This window comes from Neophocaena asiaeorientalis, unplaced genomic scaffold (assembly GCF_003031525.2).
Source record: "Neophocaena asiaeorientalis asiaeorientalis breed wild unplaced genomic scaffold, Neophocaena_asiaeorientalis_V1.1 scaffold540, whole genome shotgun sequence".
NCBI classification, from domain to species: domain Eukaryota; kingdom Metazoa; phylum Chordata; class Mammalia; order Artiodactyla; family Phocoenidae; genus Neophocaena; species Neophocaena asiaeorientalis.
Genome location: NW_020172141.1, coordinates 4,566,857 through 4,588,096, shown reverse-complemented (window position 1 = coordinate 4,588,096; position 21,240 = coordinate 4,566,857). Strand labels below are relative to the sequence as shown.

The 21,240-nt window shown below is 47.2% G+C and overlaps 1 protein-coding gene across 1 annotated transcript in view; it reads right to left on the bottom strand.

Moving 5' to 3' along the window:
* Positions 1-2,775: 2,775 nt before the first annotated feature.
* Positions 2,776-21,240, bottom strand: part of ULK2 (unc-51 like autophagy activating kinase 2) — a 65,328-nt gene continuing 46,863 nt past the window's right edge. The window contains exons 16-27 of the mRNA XM_024752708.1: positions 21,086-21,231; positions 19,314-19,394; positions 17,192-17,478; positions 16,120-16,307; positions 15,622-15,725; positions 12,514-12,663; positions 10,923-11,131; positions 9,195-9,373; positions 8,666-8,784; positions 8,175-8,332; positions 5,858-5,993; positions 2,776-5,033 (exon numbers count right to left, since the gene is read on the bottom strand). Of these exons, the coding sequence (XP_024608476.1) occupies positions 4,975-5,033; positions 5,858-5,993; positions 8,175-8,332; positions 8,666-8,784; positions 9,195-9,373; positions 10,923-11,131; positions 12,514-12,663; positions 15,622-15,725; positions 16,120-16,307; positions 17,192-17,478; positions 19,314-19,394; positions 21,086-21,231 (1,816 nt within the window). The 3' untranslated portion in view covers positions 2,776-4,974. The remainder of the gene's footprint in view (positions 5,034-5,857; positions 5,994-8,174; positions 8,333-8,665; positions 8,785-9,194; positions 9,374-10,922; positions 11,132-12,513; positions 12,664-15,621; positions 15,726-16,119; positions 16,308-17,191; positions 17,479-19,313; positions 19,395-21,085; positions 21,232-21,240) is intronic.

Sequence of the window (21,240 nt, the reverse complement as noted above, 5' to 3'; positions counted from 1 at the left end):
TTTCTCCCAGCATTTCCCCCACCCTCACTCCCCTCATCTGTTGTGTTTACTGCCAATACCTTTCCTAGCTGATGACCTGAGTTTTAGAGTTCTTCTTGTACCGAAATCACCTTGTCAAAGAATTACAAAATTAACAAGCTCAGAGTGAAACAACATCAGCATCACCACCCCCCACGACAGACACTCCCGACAGGGAAGGAGAACCTGTCATCCCGCTGCACCAGCATCCTCATCACCTCACAGACCCTCCCCTCCGTGGAAGGCACCCTGCCCTCGCGAGGATCCCCAGATCAGCTGCCCGCCCTGTGGTTCATTCTCAGCGCACAGCCCGCTCACCCACCATCTTCACAGAAACCCTCCAGCTGGAACAGAGGCAGGCCTGTCGGGCCCCCATCAGAGCCTCTGGCCGCAGCTCGGTGTGCCAGGCAGAAGTCCTGTTGTCGCCCAGATGACACTCTGGGCAAAGGCACCTGTGACCTGCCCCTGCCCGGCCCACCATCTCCCTCCCCGACCTCGCACTGCAGCAGGGGTGGGGCCCAAGGGCAGAAGGTGGGAGAAGGGGCAGCTGGGTGGGCCTCAGTGCTTCAAGACGAAGACAGGGCTCCACGTGCCATCTCCTGTTGAGGGACCGAGGGGAGGGCGCTGGCTTACGTCCCCGGGAGAGGGCCCCTACGTGCCGCCATCAGCAAAAGAGCCGGTCTTAGGACGCCAGGGCCTGCAGGGGTCCCCTTGGCAAACCTGGGGTTGAGGTCCCTCCCACCCAGGACGGGCCGAATCCCTGCTGGTCTACCTCAGCGGCTCTCGTACAAATAAACAAACAAGCAGGGAACCTGCAAAGTGCCCATTTGTCCGTGTGTCCCCGAAGCCCTTCCCCTGGGGATTCTGAGGGTGGTTTCAAAGCTTCTGCTCTTGGGCTCCTGCCCCAGCCCCCAAGGGGATGGCAGGTCTGCTAACCTCACCTGCTTCTCAAAACTTGCTGACTGCCGCTTGGCCGGGGGAGTCCAGCCAGAGTCACCTGCGCACCGAGAAGCATAAAAGTGCATCAGCAGAAAGGAGAGGCTGGAAGGCCGAGGGGTGAGCAGGGCCGGGGCTCCAGGCGCGTGTGTGGGATGAGCAGCTCGTGGGCCCAGGTCCCGCCCAGCAGCCTGGCTGGCCAAACCCCAGCCCCGGCTTTTTTCTCTTTGGAAATTATTTGCCAGGTCTGCCTTTTCCATCTGTGAAATGAGGCCATTGAGGGTTGGTACGAAGATCTAATGAAGTAATAAATATTAGATTGCCACAAACCTTGAACTACAAGGGTCAGATCAATCCACAGGGAATGGACGTCTGCAAGCAGGTGCCCAGGGCTCGGCCACGGCGGCGGGGCTGGTCCTTTCAGAAGGTGTCCAGGCAGAACCTGAAACTGGGCCTCGCCCCAAACCAAGCCTAACAGAGAGGAGCTGCAGGCTGCCCACCGCCCACGGCTGGGGCTGTTCAAACAACCTCACGCCCAGTAACTCACTCCGTTCTCACCACCACTGACCAGCTCCGAGCCGGACGCGGACAGGTGTGGAGAGGTTAGGGATGGAGAGTGCCCAAGGACGCACCGCTCTGCACAGGAGTCCAAGATCAAGACAGCTGCACCCAAGGAAACGTAGAACAGCCTGCAGCGAGCAAACCCTCAGAGACAGGACAGCCTGGGAGCAGAAGGGCGAGGGGAAGCCCCAGGGCTCGGCCACCGCTGCCGCAGCCTCTGCTCAGATCCACGCCAGGAGGCTGTTCAGAAAGGACGGCACGTTCACAACCGGCCGAGCGAGGCCCTCTGTGCAAGGGGAGCCGGAGGCTCCGCCGGGCGCCCTGCTCTGCGTGGGCCTGTGCTGCCGGCAGCTCCCAGCCTCGCCTCCCTCCTCCACAGCAGTCTGGGCACTGACCCCTGGGCACTGACCCCTGTGACCCTTCACCTGTTTGGCTCTGCCTTGTCCACAAAAGCCGAGACTTCAGGGACCGACTGCCGTTTCCCGCCGTGCGGTGCTTTCCCAGGCGGGTCGCTTCTGATGTGACTCCCTCTGATTCCGGTGAGGACGATGCCACCTTGACCCCTCTCCCAAAGACAGCATTCTGGCCAGGGCTGTGACAGACAAGGCGGAGACTCGGGCAGGGCCCAGGACTTCCATGGCTGAAGACCCAGGGCCCAGGACCCAGTGTCAGCTGTCTCCCGGCGTGCAGAGGTGGATACGGATGCACCTAGGCTGCGCCCGTCAACGGAGGGAAGACACCAAGCTCTCCGGGAGGCAGCCAGTCTCCCTGGAACAACAGAACCGCGCTCTGCTCCCGCAGGAGTGAAGACTGCCCACAGAAGCTACAGGAGGCGCACGGTGCAAGCGGCAAGTCTTCCTCCGTCACCTCAAGCGCTTTTTAGAGCCAAGTCAGTGACTTCACACCCACGGTGCCCAGCTCGACTCCCCTGCTATTTACCTGTGGGGACTGAGGTGACTGGGCCCAAACAGTAACCCCCTCTCCGGCCTCCTCTCCTGGACCCCAGGAGGGGTAGAAGGACGCCCCCCCTTGAGGAGATGGGCATGTGGGAAGCATCCCACGGGCCCGGCGCAGGCGCCATTAAGGCGAATCCTCACAGCAGGAACGGCCACTCGGCACGCTCACAGATTAGCCCCGTGTGCATCTGTGCGCCCGCAACCTTCCAGGCTCGCCTGAGCCCCGGTGTCAACCCGTGAATGTGTGAGCTGGTTTCTCTCTTTTTTATGAAATAGATGATACAAAATCAAAAGATACACGTGGAAACATAAAGCATTTGTTTATTATTGCTATAATCAAGGCAAAATCTCTTAAAACAATTGGCCTTGATAATGGAAATATAATCAGAACCATTAATCACGAGTTTACAGTTTGTTCTTCTCTGCTGTTCAGACTTCACGGTCTCACACATACCTCCTATCACCTGACCTTTGTCGTACAAGAAGCAGAAGAATGCACTTGGAGGTCACAAAGCACAGCCCAGCCACTTCCCTAGGTACTGACTGCAGACCAAGCGCTTCCTCGCTGTGAACCTGTTTCATCCTGTGTTTAAAAAACAAGCGGGAGAGGGGAGGAGGGGCCGGAGTGTACCCACCCCCTCGGAGGATCAGTGAGATGACACGGGCGGTAACTGAGAGAGCACACAAGAAACTGCCCTTTGCACTCGAAAAAATCATACAAAATGGAGTATCACAAGTGACAGTGCTTACGGCCCCTGCAGGGAGGGCAGGAAGCCGCCACACAGCCCATGCTCCTGGCAGCCTGCAGGACCGTCACCGAGCATCTGAAACCCTGGGGCAGGGCGACGGGTGTTAACCACCAAGGCTCCAAACTCACTGAGGAAGGACCTGGCCTGACAAGCCACATCACAGGGACCCAGCCTCACCCTAGAAACACCTGGTCAGTTTTATTTACCTTAATATACATCTGTACAGGCAATAATAAAAAGGCTATGACACAACAATTCAGTGAGTTTTACCTAGCTTCATGAATAATGCATGCAGTTACAAATAAGAGGTAGAAACACCGTATTAAAGACCTAAAAATATAAACATCATATAAATAAATGTTCAAATTAACTGCTGGAATTTCATACAGATAAATAAAGTAAAAATTACATTACTGCGTCAAAGTAAAGAAAAACCATGTTTTTGTTTTTATCAGTACACTAAATTAATGCCAAAGAGCTTCTGGGCAATTTGTCAGAGTTCAGGTTATATTATCTAAAAGGATTGAAACTGGAGAATGGTTTATTCAAGTATTCAAGCAGGTAAGTAAGAGAAACGAAATAATCTACCACGTAGGCACCATCTCTAGAGGGGTGTTAAGTGCCCACATTCTCCATGACTAGCTACCTGGTGAACTGTCAGGACTAACAGGAAAATGCACACAGGCTGGAAAGAGCTGCCCATTTTCCTAAGAGAAAACATACCTCACTTTTCACTAACTTCATGTAAAATTCCACATCACTAATAAGCCTTTAAGTCACCAACTTTGTTTTGGCCCTATTACAATTCTGGAGAGTATCTCTGGATTGACACTTGCTCTAATACTGCCTCAATAAACCTAGCCTTTAGTAAGCCTAGAGGTCATAGGCATGAATGCACATTCTGCATGCACAGTAAAAAATGCAAACAAAAGCAGACAACGAGCAACTTAAACATATCACCGAGAAAACCTGTAGGTGTAGATGAATAGGCTAAGAAAATGCAAAGGTTCACACAACACAAGTTTTTTACCACTTAAAAGTCCACGAGAAATCACCTGTGAATTCTGGAAAGGGTACGTGTATATAATCAAGTAAAATATTTTAAACAAGTCCATTGTGCCTCAGTTAGTTTTAAATTGCAAAATCCAATACACAGTTGTTTTAATAAATTAGTGCAATATGAAAGATTCTGGAAGATTATTAATATGTGTCCATATGAGATCAAATTGAAGGTTTCACAATCTCTTCCAAGAGACGCCTCTCACTCCTTAAGCTATTTCTTCCTGAGCTGTTCCTGGACGCGTGCTCAGACTCAGATAAACTTACCCCGAGTATCAAACCGCCTGGATGAGACGTGGCTTTTTACTTTTTCGCCTCAGTGAACATGTGGAACCCCACACTTTGCTCTGGTGACTGGCGTGAAGAGCCACTCATCGTTTCATTCCTAATTACCCTTAAGAATAACTGTACTGACGACTCTAGTTCTAAGGTACATTTATTTACCAAGTTCAGACTGAAAGCCAAGTGGAATACTCTTGCTTCTGCTTCTACAAAGAAAAAGGGAAGGGGTGACTTCTCTGATAAGGCAGGTAGTTCTGGGGTTGTTTTTCCTTTCTGAAATCACTGCTTGCTCTTTGGTGGTCACCGTGTAGGAAGCTACAGTTTCCTGGGGGTGGGGCGACAGGATCCAAGCTGTGCTCCCAGAGGCATCGCCTCACACCCACCACGAGTCCTGGGGGCAGGCCTGCTGCTGCTCACAAGGTCGAGGTGCTGTAGCAGAGTGCCGACAGTCTCCTTTCAATACGGGATTTATCTAGAAATAAAATAAATGCATAATAAAAATCATTTCTATTTTCAAAACCAAGGAAAGAAGAACCAATGAAAAAGAATCTCTCACTCTCCACCTACACCCTCACCTCTGTTCTATCTTTGCCCCAGAGTTAACAGTTCTGAGTATTTTTTCTTCTTTCTGCCTGGTAATTGTCTAGCTTAGCGCTGCACAGTGGTAAAAGCTAGATTAGCACGTCAAATGAAGAACATTTAGGTTTTAACAGCTAGTTCGCTCACAACTGCAAACAACCTTAGAACTGCCAGCCCCTTGTGGCTCTTCAAAATGTGGTATGACCACACCTCCTCCTCAAAAAAAACCATCACTGGTCTTATATCTGACAAGTGGAAACACCATCCTGGTACCCTACCAGTGTCCACACTCCGTTCTGTACACCAAATCTGCAGTACACAGGGTTTTCACAGGGCTCTTCGGTCGCTAAACCAACGAGGATTAAAACAGTTGCCTTTCTTATTGTTTAATGATAAAAGCAAAGTTCTCTGCATACACAAACACACCCACCAATACAGTCATGCAGTGTAGAAATCTAAAGACTAATGACAAAAGCCAACAGCTCTGTACAAGCAACCTCTCTAATCCTCACAACAGCTCGGCAAGGCAGGCATTGTTCCTCATCTTGTAGAAGAAGAGACGGAGACCACAGAAAGGGTGAGTGACTTGCCCAAGGTTGGGAAGCCAAGATGCAACCCCCAGGCTGCACGGTTCCAAACTCCACGCTCTGTCTACTGCACCACGAGGAGACAATGAAAGTGCAGCCAACACGCACACTACTTTCTAAGTCAACTCACATTTGTGTACATTTTCAATATCTGCCGGGTCCTGGAGAATCTTAGTTAAGCCTTCCAAAAGAAGGGCCGCCTTATGATAGCGATAAACAATATCTTCAGTCTGCTGGAACATCTCATCCAGGGCTGCAGCCTGAACCTGGAACCAGGCAGCAAAAACAAGAAGATTCTCAGCTTTTCCATGAAAATACGAATCCATTCAGGCAATGCAGCTTTAAATGGAATCTGTCTAAAATTAATAACGCTTTGACAAAATGATATAATCTATTGGGTGGGCGACATAAAAGAGCTTCTTGACAAAAGAGTTACTCTGCATTCAATTCTTGAACTCAGAGATTCCTAACTCATGATCTTTGCAATTCTAAACTGGCTCTTCTATGACTTCACTGAAGGGTTTATTTTAAACTTACACTTCCACACTAGTAACCTGGCATTTCACTAAAGTAGATCTTGTTACAATGAAATAATTAAATGACGTTAAAATCCACTTATCAGCTTTTCCTTTTAGTTACAGAATTTTCTGGTGTGTGGGATTCATTCATTCAGAGGTATTTACTGGGCACCTGCTGAGTGTCGGCCCAGAGTGTACGATGAAGGTGAGCTCACAGTCCAGAGGGAGGCGTGGGCTGTGAACTCCAAGGGGTACCTGGCATCACAGGAGGAAGCCCTGGATGGTATGCAGCACACGCGGGAGGCATCTAACCCGACTATGGAGGAGGAAGTGGTTAGGGAGCGCCTCCAGGACGTGATGCTGAGGCAGAGCCGTAAGGAAGCAGGAGCGAGCTGGGCAGGGGGAGAGGTGGGTAGGGCTCCCCAGAAAGACGGGCATGGTGTCATTCACGGGGTTATGAGCATTTGTTTCCCCAACAGCATCCTGATTTTCTCTTTAATCATTCACTGCCCAGACTGTCAGTAATCGAGTATCCTAATTTACTTGTCAGTATGCTCTGTCTCTTTCAAAGAGTAAAGCCACATACAATATGATAAATAAAATGGACGCAGAAAATCCAAGTCCTGAAAAGGAAGGAGAGAAATAACTAAATATAAGCTGAGTGTCTCCAAGCTTGCTCAGCAGCCAGGGCACAAGGAGAGACTTGTTGGAGGCACGTGGCTCTATCGTCAGAAGAGACAGAAGCACCCTAACTCCGTACGAGAGGACGTCTTTCCGGGCACAAATTTCTAAAAGAAAATCTGTCTTATGAAGTCTTAATTCGGTACAAAACAATACAATGCATATTATTCATATCAACAGTTTAGGGCAATATAATGTATATTATTCTCATCAACAGTTTATATTCCAGAACTATTTTCATATGCTTTTTTATCATGATGGTTTTCAAAATAAGACCAAGGGGGTAACATAACAGTACAATTCAAAGTACACAAATTTGAGAGGGAAAAGGAAGCTCAACTATGTTAATATGGTAAAAACTATACGGTTGGTCAGTAATTAAATTTTTCCCCACTTAACTCCTTCTTTGACAGTCCCTAATTTCATGTTTCCTTCAGAGCAATTTTTCCTCGAAGATACAGAAAACAAATTATTTCCACTAATATAACCAGAGAGTTGGAAAAGTAGATTATACTTTGTGTGTCTACACTTAAGTAAGGTCAGTTGTGGAATCTGACCACGTGAATTTCTGCAGATTGGGTAATAAGAACAGTATTTTTGTAATGTTTTATCAAGCCAAATTCCTTAAATAGTAGAAAATGAAGAAAGAGATCCAGTGAAAGCTCTTAGATGCAAACTATAAAAAGATTAGATCATGCCTAATGTTAGCAATTTTTAAGAGGTATGGTAAACTTTTACCAAAGGTGGTAGGTAACCAACATAACTTATGTTTGTTGCATGTTAATTAAGTGTAATCACTCCTTCAGGAAGAGGTACCACAATACCTGGGACTTGGGAGTGGTGGGGCATAAACTCTTTTTAAAAGGATGATGTCAAGTAGGTGTGCACTTCAAAAGATGCTCTTAGGGAACTTCCCTGGTGGTGCAGTGGTTAAGAGTCTGCCTGCCAATGCAGGGGACACGGGTTCGAGCCCTGGTCCAGGAAGATCCCACATGCCGCGGAGCACCTAAGTCCCTGCGCCGCAACTACTGAGCCTGCGCTCTAGAGCCCGTGCTCCGCAACAATGAGAAGCCACCACAATGAGAAGCCCGCGCACCGCAAGGAGGAGTAGCCCCCCCGCTCACTGCAACTAGAGAAAGCCTACGCGCAGCAACGAAGACCCAACGCAGCCAGGAAAAACAAAAACCAAAAGGTGCTCTTAAAGACAAGTAGTATTACTATGCAATATTACACCTTAAAAAGGGTTACCATTTCTACAGCACAATTATAGATGAGTTTCTCTGCTGTCACGCTGTTGATTTCATCAATAAACCTCTGCTTGTCAGAGAAGAAGCGGTTCAGCTTTTCTGTAAGTTTCTTGCACATGCTGATGCAGAATTTATATCGTTCATTCAGATTTTTGACAACTGGAAAAAAAATTGAAATGAGAATTTTTATTTTCCTCCAGAAACAAGAGTCATGGTGACAAGCAACCTTCCTGCTGATTTATGGAAAGCGACACTACATGATCACTGAAAAAAGTGACTGGAAATCATTCTTCCACATGTTCTCTCTCTTAGTGAAGACTGAGAATAAAGTAATTCTGACTGCTCTCTGTATCGGCTAAATGGCAAAACCAAAAAACAGAAAAGCCAGCATCTCTTCCCATTTAAGCATGCTTAATACCACGGTGACCCCTCACCAAAAACTCCCCTTCCCAGTGTATGGGGAAAAGCAGCCCCGTCACGCTCCGCTTGTACCTTGTTTCACACCCGTGGACGGGCTCAGCTTCCCGGACTTGATCTGCTCTTTGGCGAGATGCAGAGAGGCTGCCAGCAGCTGTGCGGCCTTCATGTATAACACCAGCTGCTCCACCCGCCTGCACCCAGAGACAGCAAGCAGAGCGTCAGCCTGCGAACCGACAGGCCAGTGCCCCATCACAACAGTCTCTCTAAGGGAACATCATTCCCCTTGACACTTTTAGTGCACAAACACCTCCTGAAGGGAGAAGGGCCGGCATGGAGAAAGACGTGTGTACTCTGAATACAATGGGTGCGCTCAGATAAAAATACAATCTCTTTATCATCAAATATCTTAATAGCATGATTTACAGGAAAGGAAACACCAAGGCTGCAGAACCTCCAAGTCTTGGCTCACACAGTGAAATCGAGCACCATGAGGTAACTCAGAGCCGCCCATGACCTTCAGTGGATGACACGGCCCCCAGCTTGGACACCAGTTTACAGAGGGCAGGAAGCCTCTGGAGATGGACAGCAAGGGGGCACCTACCCCCAGTCTTTGCTCAGCTGGCTGATCTGGTCCACCACCACGCTCTCCTGGATCTGGTACAAGGAGACCGCGGACGTGCAGAGCCCCGGGTCTCCCCCGCGCACGGCTGTCAGGTCCAGCACACACTCCGTGAACAACAGCATTGCGTTCAGGTGGCGGAAGGTGTCTGTGTGCTCTCGCTGCGGCAAAGCCAATCATCTTAGAAACTTGCAGGTTAAGGAGAGGCGCACACTCATTTCTGCACGTAAACTGTGGCCACTGCTAATGTTTTCTATACTTATGAATGTCAGAATGATCAAAGGACAATGAAAGTTTTAAATTCCAGAAAACTGTGAGAAAAATAAACACAAATGAAACCAAACAAGAGTGTGTCATGTGTTTGTGTGTATGGATGTACGAGAGCACCCACAAAATTCAGCCTCAAAGATATGAGGTCATTGTACTTGCACCAGGAAAAGAATGAAACACAGAACAATTAAATCAATATACATGAGACAGAAACATGACAAAATAGATACCAAGATATAAGAATGTAAGGATATTCTGTGCAGTAAACCACACTTCTTGATCGTTTAATGAATTCTACTGACTTACAATTTCAGAGCCACTTTATTTTAATTTCTGGTGGCTCTTCAGTTAACAGTGATTCCTAATACCAAGGCTCTAAATTTTGTGATCTTTTCCGTTAAAGAGTGGAGTATATAGATAGACATAATAGCAGCGCATTAAAAATGGGTACTCTAAAATTTACGTTTTGAGGTTTGTTTTTAGCTATAAATGTATTTTGAAATCTCAAATAAGACTAAGTTTCTCACTCTCCTTTTATGGTTAAAAAGGGATGAGAATCAGTGCACTAAAGACAGAAAAATAAACCAGTCAACTTTTGAAAGTCTCTCTGCCCCCTGACAGCATATCAGACTATATGCTCCAATACATACGGGAACATAATTTATGCCTACTTTGGTGGAGACTGAAAAAACTCTGAAGATTGCTTTTCCAATCTTATACATATTTTCAAAATTACAACTTAAACTTACTACAGAAACACTACTAAAATTTTGCACGCAGTCCTTTATAACTTTTATGTGAAAGACTTAATTTTCCTTCACACACAACAGAAATATGGAAAGAGAACTTGTTCCTTAGTTGACCTGGAGGAGGTGCGGTCTATGGAGCACCGTCCTGTAGTCGACACTGAGGAATTCGCTGGCAGAGGCTCTGGAATCGTAGAATTCACCTCTATTCTGCACTTGTGCTCAGCACACCTCACGTTCTGACGTGTTTTTCCCTGGAGACCTGGCTCCGCGGAGGGAAGGCACCGGTGTGCACACGCGGCTGTCCAGTCTGCCGGGCAGCTTTATTCCTCAGCGTTACTGACTGATTTGGCATCTTAATTTATGTTTTTAAACCTAAGTTTAAGTGTATCATTTTTATCTTATGAAGAAAAGCAAGCTTTGAGAATAAAAAGTTACGGTTTTATGAAAAAGATTGTTTTAAAAGTCCTGTAAGTAGTAAATAAACTTCAGATAAAGAAATTAAGAATACAAAATCTGTATGCATCACTTCCTGTCAACCAAAGCTTGCTATGAATGAGTGTCACTGTCAACATTATTCTGAAAATATATAAGCAATGTTCCAAGTAGGAAAGGTTAGGGGGATTCTGGCCTCCCGTCACCAACACTCTCCTCGGGGTCCCCGTAAGTGACACGTCACAGGGTCTCTTCCCACCTCCATCAGCGTCTCCTCGGGCAGTTCAGGGGCTTCAAAGGCGACGAGCCCCTCCAGGCTGGGGGGTGAAGCACCACAAGGCGCGTGTCTCAGGCTGGGAGCTGCCTCTGCTCCCAGAGGGGGAGACCCCGAGCACAGCCCAGGCGGGGAGCCCCCAGACACACGGCCCCCGGTGGAGCCCAGGGAGCCTCCGGAGCCGCTGGAGCCCCCTGTGGAGACGGGCGAGGAAGCGTTAAAAGGAAGGCCCCCGACCCCTCCCTGAGCACATGAACAGGCTTTATCTTCATTCCTTACAGAATCAGCACAGCTACTTTTAAACAAATTTCTAACATACACATTTCTCCCTGCTGCTCCAGTCCTCACGGTGATAAAACTCAGCGGATGTGTATGCTTCACTAAAATTATACCCCAGTGCTTATGTGGGGGCACTTACACTATTTCTGTTTTCTTAATGCCACCAATAACATTGTAATGAAATCCTTCCTTCTTCTGAGTTATCACACATAAATACTTTATGAGACCACTTTGTTGTAAGTGGCCTTATAAACAGAATGGGATTACCACAGATCAAATATTACTATAAATATTTTTATAGCTCTTTGTAAGACTTGCCACGCTATTTTCTAAAGCAGCCGTGAGTGAGCGCAGAGATCCCACTAAGCCTCAACAACACTGGGCATTACATTTTTTAAATGTTGGCTTAGTTAACAGGTATAAAAAGTTATTTTCTCAAAGTGGTATTTTCTTATTATTTAATACTCTTAATAATCCTAAAATCAAGATTATTAGCTTTTTCCACTCTCATTATCTATTTATATCCTTTGCTTATTAATCTACTTGTATCTTGATTAGTAACTGATTTAGCATAAGAGAACTTAAGGGACACAAGGTATAATATATGATGTCAAATGATAACTCAAGTCCAATCTAAACACTTTCTTAATTTTTGGTACCAATTACCTATTTATAGACTATGGCTGATAAAACCAATCTATCAGCCTATCCAGAAGTAGGATATAGGATTAAGTGCAAAGATTGGGACTCAAAGTACCAAAAAAAAGGTGAAACCTAGGTTTCTAAAAAATCCCACAAAACCAAAAATAAACAACAATCTATCATTTTCAAAAAATTTACTGGATGTACTAAAATAAGCCTTCGATGTAAGCCAAGAAGCACCAATATGCATAGCTGCTTCACTGTGAAGTCACATTCATGTAATAATGTTTTATAAAATTACATATATATTATTACTAATATATAACATAGTACCTTTTATTTTGCAAATTTTTTTTCCCCCACAAGTATTGCCTCATTTACTCTTTTTTTAAATTTTTTGGCCGCACAGCGTGGCATGCGGGATCTTAGTTCCCCGACCAGGTACCGAACCCATGCCCCCTGCCGTGCAAGCGCAGAGTCTTAACCACGGGACTGCCAGGGAAGTCCCCTCACCTACTCTTCATAACCCTTTAAGGTAAAGTAAATCGTTATCTCCACGTCATTGGTAAAAAAAAAAACGCTGTCGCACCATTAAGCCATTATCAGAATCTGCACACCAGACACGAGCCCAAGGCGGAACTAAGACAGTCCTCACCTGAGGTGGTTCTTGTCCGAAGGACTATGTGGGTACAAGCGGGGGTCGCAGCCCTGTGTGGAGGAGACCCTACCGTGAACAGCACAGCCCTGGGACTCGCTGCTGTTCCCACAGAAGGAGCCCGTGCAACACCACAGGCTCCTGCAGGGGCTGCAATAAAAAGTTCACCAAATGTGTCATGTATCAGAGGGTGGGTTTTATAGGGACACCTTTACTTTTATATTAGATTTGGTTTTTTTACAATAAGCATTTATTACTCTTAAAAACAGAAAATTCAATACAGATCTCCATTAAAAATATTTTATGGTAATCTCTTCACAGCTGTGAATCTTCTTTTCACCAGGGCCTACAATTTTGTTACTTCTACGTGAATTGCCGTCACACCTGAGGATAATGTGAAAAGGTGGAAACCAAGAACTGGGAATAAATATGTGGGGAAACAACCTGATTAAAAAAATGGGCAGAAGACCTGAATAGTTATTTTTCCAAAAAATACATATGGCCAACAGGCACATGAAAAGATGCTCAACATCGCTAATCATCAGGCAAATGCAAATAAAAACCCCAATGAGACATCACCTCACACCTGTCAGAATGGTCATCATCGAAAAGACCACAAATAACAAACGCTGGTGAGAATGTGGAGAAACTAAGAGCTAAGCTGTTTTTGTTTTTGCTTTTTTAATATATTTATTTATTTATTTTTGGCTGTGCTGGGTCTTCATTGCTGCACACGGGCTTTCTCTAGTTGTGGAGAGTGGGGGCTGGTGTACAGGCCTCTCACTGCGGTGGCTTCTCTTTGTTGCGGAGCACAGGCTTTAGGTGCACAGGCTTCAGCAGTTGTGGCTCATGGGCTCTAGAGCGCAGGCTCAGTAGTTGTGGCGCACGGGCTTAGGTGCTCTGCAGCAGGTTGGATCTTCCCGAACCAGGGCTCGAACCCATGTCCCCTGCATTGGCAGGCGGATTCTCAACTACTGTGCCACCAGGGAAGTCCCTAAGCTGTTTTATAGCTTATATTTTCTTAGAAGAAAATACAGAGTTAGGCATTTAAGAAGGGGTATCTAGGGAAACTCAAAGACAACAGGGGAGACAAAAACAAAGACACCAGAGAAAAGTTTACCCTGATACCTATGGCTACAGCAAACACTAAACACAGCCTAACTCTTAGCCAGATAAACAAAAAAAACACCTCACACTATTTAACTCAATTCTATGTCCAGTAATATCATTTCTGGCTTTCAACAAAAATTAAAAGGCAAGCTAAAAGGTAAAAACAGATTGAAGAGACAGAGCAAGCCCTGAACCAGACTCAGATACAGCACACATATTGGACTTATCACACCAGAAATTATAGTAACTTTGATTAATGCTAAGAACTCTAATGGAAAAAATAAACAACATGTAAGAGCAAATGAGTAACAAAGCAGAGATGGCAACTCTAAGAAAGACTCAAAGGAAATGCTGTAAGTCAGAATCACTGACACAGAAATGAAGAATGTATTTGATGAGCTCATCAACAGACAGGACATGGTTGAGAAGAAAATCAGTTAGCTTGAAGATATGTCAATAGGAACTTCCAAAACTGAAAAGCAAAGAGAAAGAAGAATTAAAACAACAACAACAAAAATCCCAGAATATCCAAGAACTGTGGGACAACCACAAAGATATAATATATGTGCAACAGGAATATGAAAAGGAGAAAGAGAGAGACACAGAAGAAATATGTGAAGTAGTAATGTCCAAGAAATTTCCAAAATAAATGCAGAACCAAACCTTCCAAGTCCAGGAAGCTTAAAGAACACCAAGCGGTTAGAATGCCAAATAACCTACACCTGTGCATTTCATCTTCAAACAGCAGAGAATCAAAGAAAAAATCCTGAAAGAAGCCAAAGAAAAAAAGCACCTCATTTATAAGAGGAACGAGGGTAAGAATGACACGAGACTTCTCTTCAGAAACCATGCCAGCAAGATGACGGTGGAGTGAAATATCAAGCCCTACAGCACAGAAACCATACTCGGGTGTTTGTTGGTCTAGATATTTCCTCCTTTGGAGGCTCATGGGAGAGACGGTAAAAGAATGACAGGGAAAACAAGAACAAAGAGGTTCCAATACTGACTCAAATTTAAGTGGACATAATAATCGTGTGGGGAGCTTGTTAAAGACACAGATTCCTAAACTCCTTTCCCAGAAAACTTGATTAAACAAGCCTGGGTTAGGGTCTGGAGCCAGCCCTTTGTTTTCATTTTTTGATAAGCAGTCTAAAGTAATCTAGATGTGGGTCCACGGACATAAAGTTCCCTGGAACAACTATGAAAGAGCCAGGGATCTCAGTGACCTATGGTTCTTTATAGGTTGGGCTTGCTGTATAAGAGATGCTCAAGAGTTCACATGTGTAAGGCAACTTTGGCCAGTGTTATCCTACTGATAAAAAGCAATCTTGGTCAGCATCTAACTTCTAACTCATGGGCTGCCGATCATCAAGACACTGAACATGGCCCTATCTTGACAGGCTCCTAAGAACTTAGATGAGATGACAGGGACTGGACGAAGCAATCTGGTCAACAGATTCGTGAACAGTCACCAGAAGTAGATGGGCAGAGTAATTACCCCCACGCCCAAGCCAAAGATGCCCACGTCCTGAGCCCTGAAACTTGTAAATAGGCTATGTGACACGGCAAAGGGGAACTAAAGCTGCAGATGGAACCAGGGCTGCTCATCAGCTGAACTTAAAGAGATAATCCAGTCGGTCCAATGTAATCACAAGGGTCCTTTAAGTGTAGGCTAAGGGGGCAGAAGGTCTGAGTCTAGACTGGCCATTGCTGGCTTTCACGGTCGAAGGGGCCACAAGCCAAGGGATGAGGGCAGCCCCCAGAGGCCGCAAAAGGCCAGGAAGTGCACCGTCCCCGAGAGCCTGCAAAAGCAACCAGCCCTGCCTACACCTCGGTTTTAGCCTAGTGAGACCCCCTGTGGACTTCTGCCCTCCGGAACTGTAAAATAATACATCTGTGTTGTTTTTAAGCTACCAAGCTTGTGGTAATTTGTTACAGCAGCAATAGGAAAGTTAACAAACAGATTACCTGCCTAAAAAGAAACCGGACTTCTCTTACCTATATCCATTGGTCGTTCTGTATTTAAACTGTCCGTGCTGCCCTGATGTCCACCTAAAGGTGTTTTTACTGGTTGATCTGATAATTTCCCAGTACTGACAGATCTAAAAAGAAGAATGATAATAATGTAAATGTATACTTTTAAAAAATCCAGACTTAGCAGTAATAAGGGTGATTTAAGCCAAGCCATAAAAGGGTTAAAGGAAAGTCAGAGAACAAGGAGACAAAAAATAGAGACCGAACAATTCAAGGTAGAGATAAACAAAAAGGCAGAAACAGACTACTCAGGAAACTCAGGAAGAGCTCTGGACTCCCACAGGTATAGGCAACAGCTATGGTTTTCAGAGATTCTAAGTGTATGCAGTTCCTTACACGTGTACAGTGTCATTAACCACTGGCATAAACCCGCTGCTAATCGGGTCTGGTTGTTTTATGATAGGAATGGATGCACTGTTACAGTTTCCATGTTTAGGGCTGGAAGGAAATGGCGTCTCTTACCTGCCAAACGCTGCCCTGACCTGCTGCTCGGACTTGTGCCTCTCCCCTCCTTGTACTGAGAGACAGTGAGAGCATCCCCGTGGGTCACTCCCATCTTTCAACTGCCCCTCAGAAGGCCCGCGGCGAGTGGCCAAGGCTGGCAGGTTGGAAGACGCTTGCGTTTTCGGGATTTTGAAAGGAGCCGTGGTCTAAGGGAACACATGTAAACTGGTTGTTATGACGTAGGAATGTTCAGAACCGTCAGGCTCATGGCACAGTAGCTGGAGCAGAGACTCCAGACTCTGTCAGCCTTGGATTCAAATCCCGGCTCTTCTGCTTCCAGTCTCTGTGACCTTGACAGTTCATTTACGCTAGGCCTGTTTCCTTTCTTCAGGATTAAATGGGAACGTGTATATAAAGCATTCAGCAAGTACAGGACTTACGCTTTGCCTGGTACACGGCAGGTGCTGACTGAATTGCAGCTGTCCTCTTCCTGAATGCTGCCTGTAAAGTACTTGTGATACTAGTTCATGACCTACCACTGAGAGTTAAGCTACTCCATGGTATTGCTGCTTCCACATCCACTGTGCTTGGCTATGCGGCCTGCAGGGACCTTAAATTGACACCAGCCCCTTGTACAAGCACACGCCCTAGACAGCAGCCCACAGAATCGCAAATAAATGTACGTTCCGGATACGACTTCCCTGACAGGCCTGGTGATCTCCCCCCGTCTCCCAGGGCCTTCCCGCTGTGTGCCCCTTAGACAAGACCCCCGTGGAACTTATCAGAACCCTGCTCTTTTGGTTTGGATTGACCCATCCAGCCTTGGCCCGGGAACCCCAGAGCACTCCACCCACAGACCCTAATAAAGGCATGTGCCCAGGTCCTGTCTCTCTCTCTGCACTTTGACTTGACTTCCCCGTGTGGCAACTGGGTGCTTCTTCCAGGACCGGTGAGTAACCAACTTCTCTATTTCAATTTCTCCTGTGGTCCGTTGCTGGACCTCAGCTGACCACCCGGAACAAAATGCCCCAGTTAACAAATGTTAATTTAGCAAAGTCACAACATCTACAAAAGGGCTTAATAAACACACCTTAGTAGGGGAGCCAATGATTGTTGGTAATGGAGTTTTGAAGAACCAGTCGGAACTCCGCGGGGAGGACCCCGCGTGCTTGGTGGGAGAGGTCCCAAGGCTGCCAGGCCGACTGGGCTGGGGGGAGCAGCTGCACCCAGCCCCGGCGTGGGACGGGCACATGGGGTCCGAGTGCTGCTTTCTGAGCTTCTGCTTGCTCTGGTAGATGTCGGTGAGGGTGGAGGCGCTCTGCAGTCTAGCACCCAACAAGAGTGGCTGTGGCGACGGAGGCTGCGGCACGGGAGAGCCTGCCGAGGACACGGAGACAGCGTTAACCCAAAGGGAAGAAGAAGTACAGGGCAAAAACTGGCGAGTTAAGAAGACACCTCTTCAAGGAGAGTTCCAATGAATGTCTTGTTTCCTGTGAGATATTCCAAAAGTTGTTTACCTGGCAAGAGACATTTTTTGGCATCCTTTACAAACAGTGACAAGCACACTGCCGTTGGCCTTCCCATGAGACAGGGGTTAGTGACGACGGGTCTGTCGGCTGTTTTACCAACAGCGGGCACGCAACTCAATTAACATAATGTCTAGTCAGCACCACAGAGAGCTAAAGAGCACATAAAGCCAACGAAAACAACAAAAATCTACATGGAACGAGATGATTTCCACTCTTTATATGGATATGTATGTGTGTAGTATCTGTAATTATTCTCTTTTCTCACATAGCAACTAAAAGAAACTTTTCAAGCTAAACTAGAATAGCCCTTTATTCAAAAAAGCATGTTGGAAAGAAAATTAGAAAGATAATATACTTTTCCTGGATTTTGTCTAAAAATAACAAGCATACGCATATTTTTGTCAGTTTCACAAAATTCATTTAAAACCTAAAGTGTCCATCTTCTCTACAAAGAAAACACTTGTCCACAGATATTATTGCCTCTTAAGGGGACTCTGGGGGATGGGGTCTTGATACCATGAACAGATGGCTACAAGAGGATTCCCCCCGCACAAACCCTGCTGTTGCTGACTTAACATTCACTAAGCCTGGGGCTCCGGTTACAAATTCCTTGGAGCTTCTTGCAAGCTGAACCACTACCAATAACGTTAAAGACACACAAACTTTCTTAGTGCCTCATAACCATCACCTTTCCCCAAACAGGCAGCAATAAACAGGAGCTCTTGCTGCCAACCACTCCTGGCTTAATCTCAGCCTAAACCTACCATTTCACTTTTCAGAACTGGGTTCTGCCATACATGTGTGTATACACGTACACATACACAAATAAACAGTGACAAAATGTTATGATCCGGAGAAAGTTAATCAAGCTTTATTTTTAAAGAAACACAAAATATGAAACACTAAACCTAGAAAAGAGTGCTTTTCTTTTCTTTAAAAAACCTCTGATTCATTTTTTTTTTTTTTTTGCAGCTGCGTTAGGCCTTTGCTGCTGCACACAAGCTTTCTCTAGCTGCGGAGATGGGGGGCTACTCTTCGCTGCGGTGCACAGGCCTCTCCTCTAGTCGTGCAGGCTTCAGTAGTTGTGGCGCACAGGCCTAGCTGCTCCGTGGCATGCGGGATCTTCCCCAGACCAGGGATCAAACCCGTGTCCCCTGCGTTGGCAGGTGGATTCTTAACCACTGCGCCACCAGAGACGTCCCAAGAGTGCTTTTCTAAGTAACAGAGCATTCCTTTAACTGCCCAACTCCTCAAATGCACATACAATAAAATTTGACTTATCAAAGTGTGATTTGCGCAGATCTTTTCAGGCATGTATATTTTATAGAATAAAGCAAATAAACATCCATAGTTTTTTTTTATCTGATGCTAACTGGTAGCTTTTATCAAAACCAGTATTAAAGTAACGAAATTTCATTTTCTAGATTGATTTTCATTACCTGTGGGACAACAACCAGAGTTTAGCCAAGTTGTGTAATTCCTAGGACTTAGTCTCATAAAAGAATCCTATTCGTAGGCGATAACCAACCGGCAATGATACGCTAGAGCACATTAGCATAAAAGACAGGAGAGTAGAGAAAATACTTCACGTAAACTCTGTTGGTTTGTTAAGACTGGAAAAACATATCTCGAATTCACTTACGATGGGATTTAAACTATTAACATTGCGAGCCCATCTCCTACCTGACCAGTTCCTGCTCCTGGATTCCTGGCCCTGAGGATGCCCACAGCAGCACTGACTGAACTGCTCAGGAATGGTGCCAACTGTGAAGAAGGGAAGGGTAAAGCAGGGAGAAATGGCTCACGACTAATACAGCATGGAAAAGGCGACACATGCACAGATCATACATTACAGGTGACACAATTTAGCGAAGATTTAGTTCAGCTCACATGTACTAAGCCACAGCGTGCTGGGCACGCTGAGATCAAAGCACCGCAGGACCTGCCCGGAGGGCAGAGACTGGGTAAGAGCCAGGCAAACCTTTGACGGAGGTCTCGGGCGTGGAGCTGCCGGGGCCCAGCTGCTGCCCGTCCACCCACCGCATGTCCCTCCCGCTGAGGTTGCCCCCGGGCTGGCCCAGCCTGACTGTGTGGGTCACGGTGATTCTGGGTGGCTTGTGCCTGGGGACGCTCCCCAGAACTCACTGGCCGTCGAGAGCCTGCCCACCCCTCCTTCCAGCCCTCTGCCCCGGGGGGTCAGGCCTACAAGGTGGTCAGAAGGGGCGCCCTGCGGTCCCTGCTTCCTACCCGCTCTCCCTCACAGCGGCTGCCCAGGCGCTCCGTGCACATTTCTGCAGCCCCCTTCTTTGCATCTACCGCTGCAAACCCGAATTAGCAAGAGTGGGAGGCGGGGAAGGCTTCCGGGCGCTCAAGCAGACGAGAGGCGTGCGCCTCCAGCAGCGGCGGAGCAGTGGGCAGAGACTCGACCCTGAGGGAGGGCCGCGTCCCTGAGAGCAAGTGTTGGGGCCTCGTCCGCAAACTCCGGGGAGCCCGGGGGCCTCTGAGGGGGCGAGGACGCGCCAAGACTTTGCTTGAAGAAGATTTTTCATTTAAGAGTAGTGTCCAAACCACTGCCACAGGGAAGTGGTGACATTAACTTTTAAAAAATATTATCACTGTTGTTTTCGCTTTGTGAACCCAGGGTCCTGGGCGAGGCTTCAGTCCGGCTCGCTCCGCCTGCTTCCGAGGCGCGCCCCTCCCTCCCAGTCCTACTCCGGGGCGGAGATGGAGGGGGTGGGGCCTCCCCCTTTGGATGCGCGTGCGTGTGTGCACGCGTGCCCTCCCTTGCTCCCGTTCTCCCCCACGTCGCCGCTAGGAGGCCGCTGCTCACGGACTCTGGATCTCTGTTGCCCTGGCCTCTCTCGCGTGTGTTCTGAAGCGGGAGCGTTTTCTCTTAGTTAAGCCCCTGAAAATGTGGTTCGAGGCCTCCCTGTTGGGTTGGGATTGGCTGTTCTGTGGCCTCCCTGCGTGCCTTGGGCGGCTGTTTTCGAGCTCCCCGTGTTGCTCCCCGCGGTGTCCAGGAGAGGTGGGAGGATCCGCAGTGGAGCTGCCACCCGGTCGCCCCCGCAGCGGGAAGGCCTCTGGTGGACGTAACCCAGCGCTGTCACGTACTCTACTGCCTTTTAGTCCTCCTAACTCCTAGTGCCAAGTAGGGTAGGCATTTTATGTACTTTCACCTAGGGTTTCTGAGTTTGTGTTTAGAGCCCAAACCCAGTGGAGATGCTTTTTATCCGCAAGATCCATTTATATTATCCTGTTTCCGACAGCGGTCTTAATGGCTTTATACAGAGATTCTCAAGAGGGAATCAGAGAAGGGTAGGGTTGGAGGGGCGGGATATGGCTCCCAGTCAGCTGGGACTCACTGCCATCGTGAGCCAGTGTTCCTAAAGGGAGTGTCATGTCGCATTGGTCATAATGAAAAAAGGTTGGAAACAACTGCTATAAATTCTCCTTACCCGAAGGGGAAGGTGAGTAAGGCCTGGAAGACCCCGTGGAGAGTCTTCGTCCGACCGCCTGTACTGCGTCTGCCGGCACCGGCGAGCAGGATCCCAGCCGGGGGAAGCCCATGGGGCTGGTGTTAGACCTTCGTACCGCCGCAGATCTAAAGGGA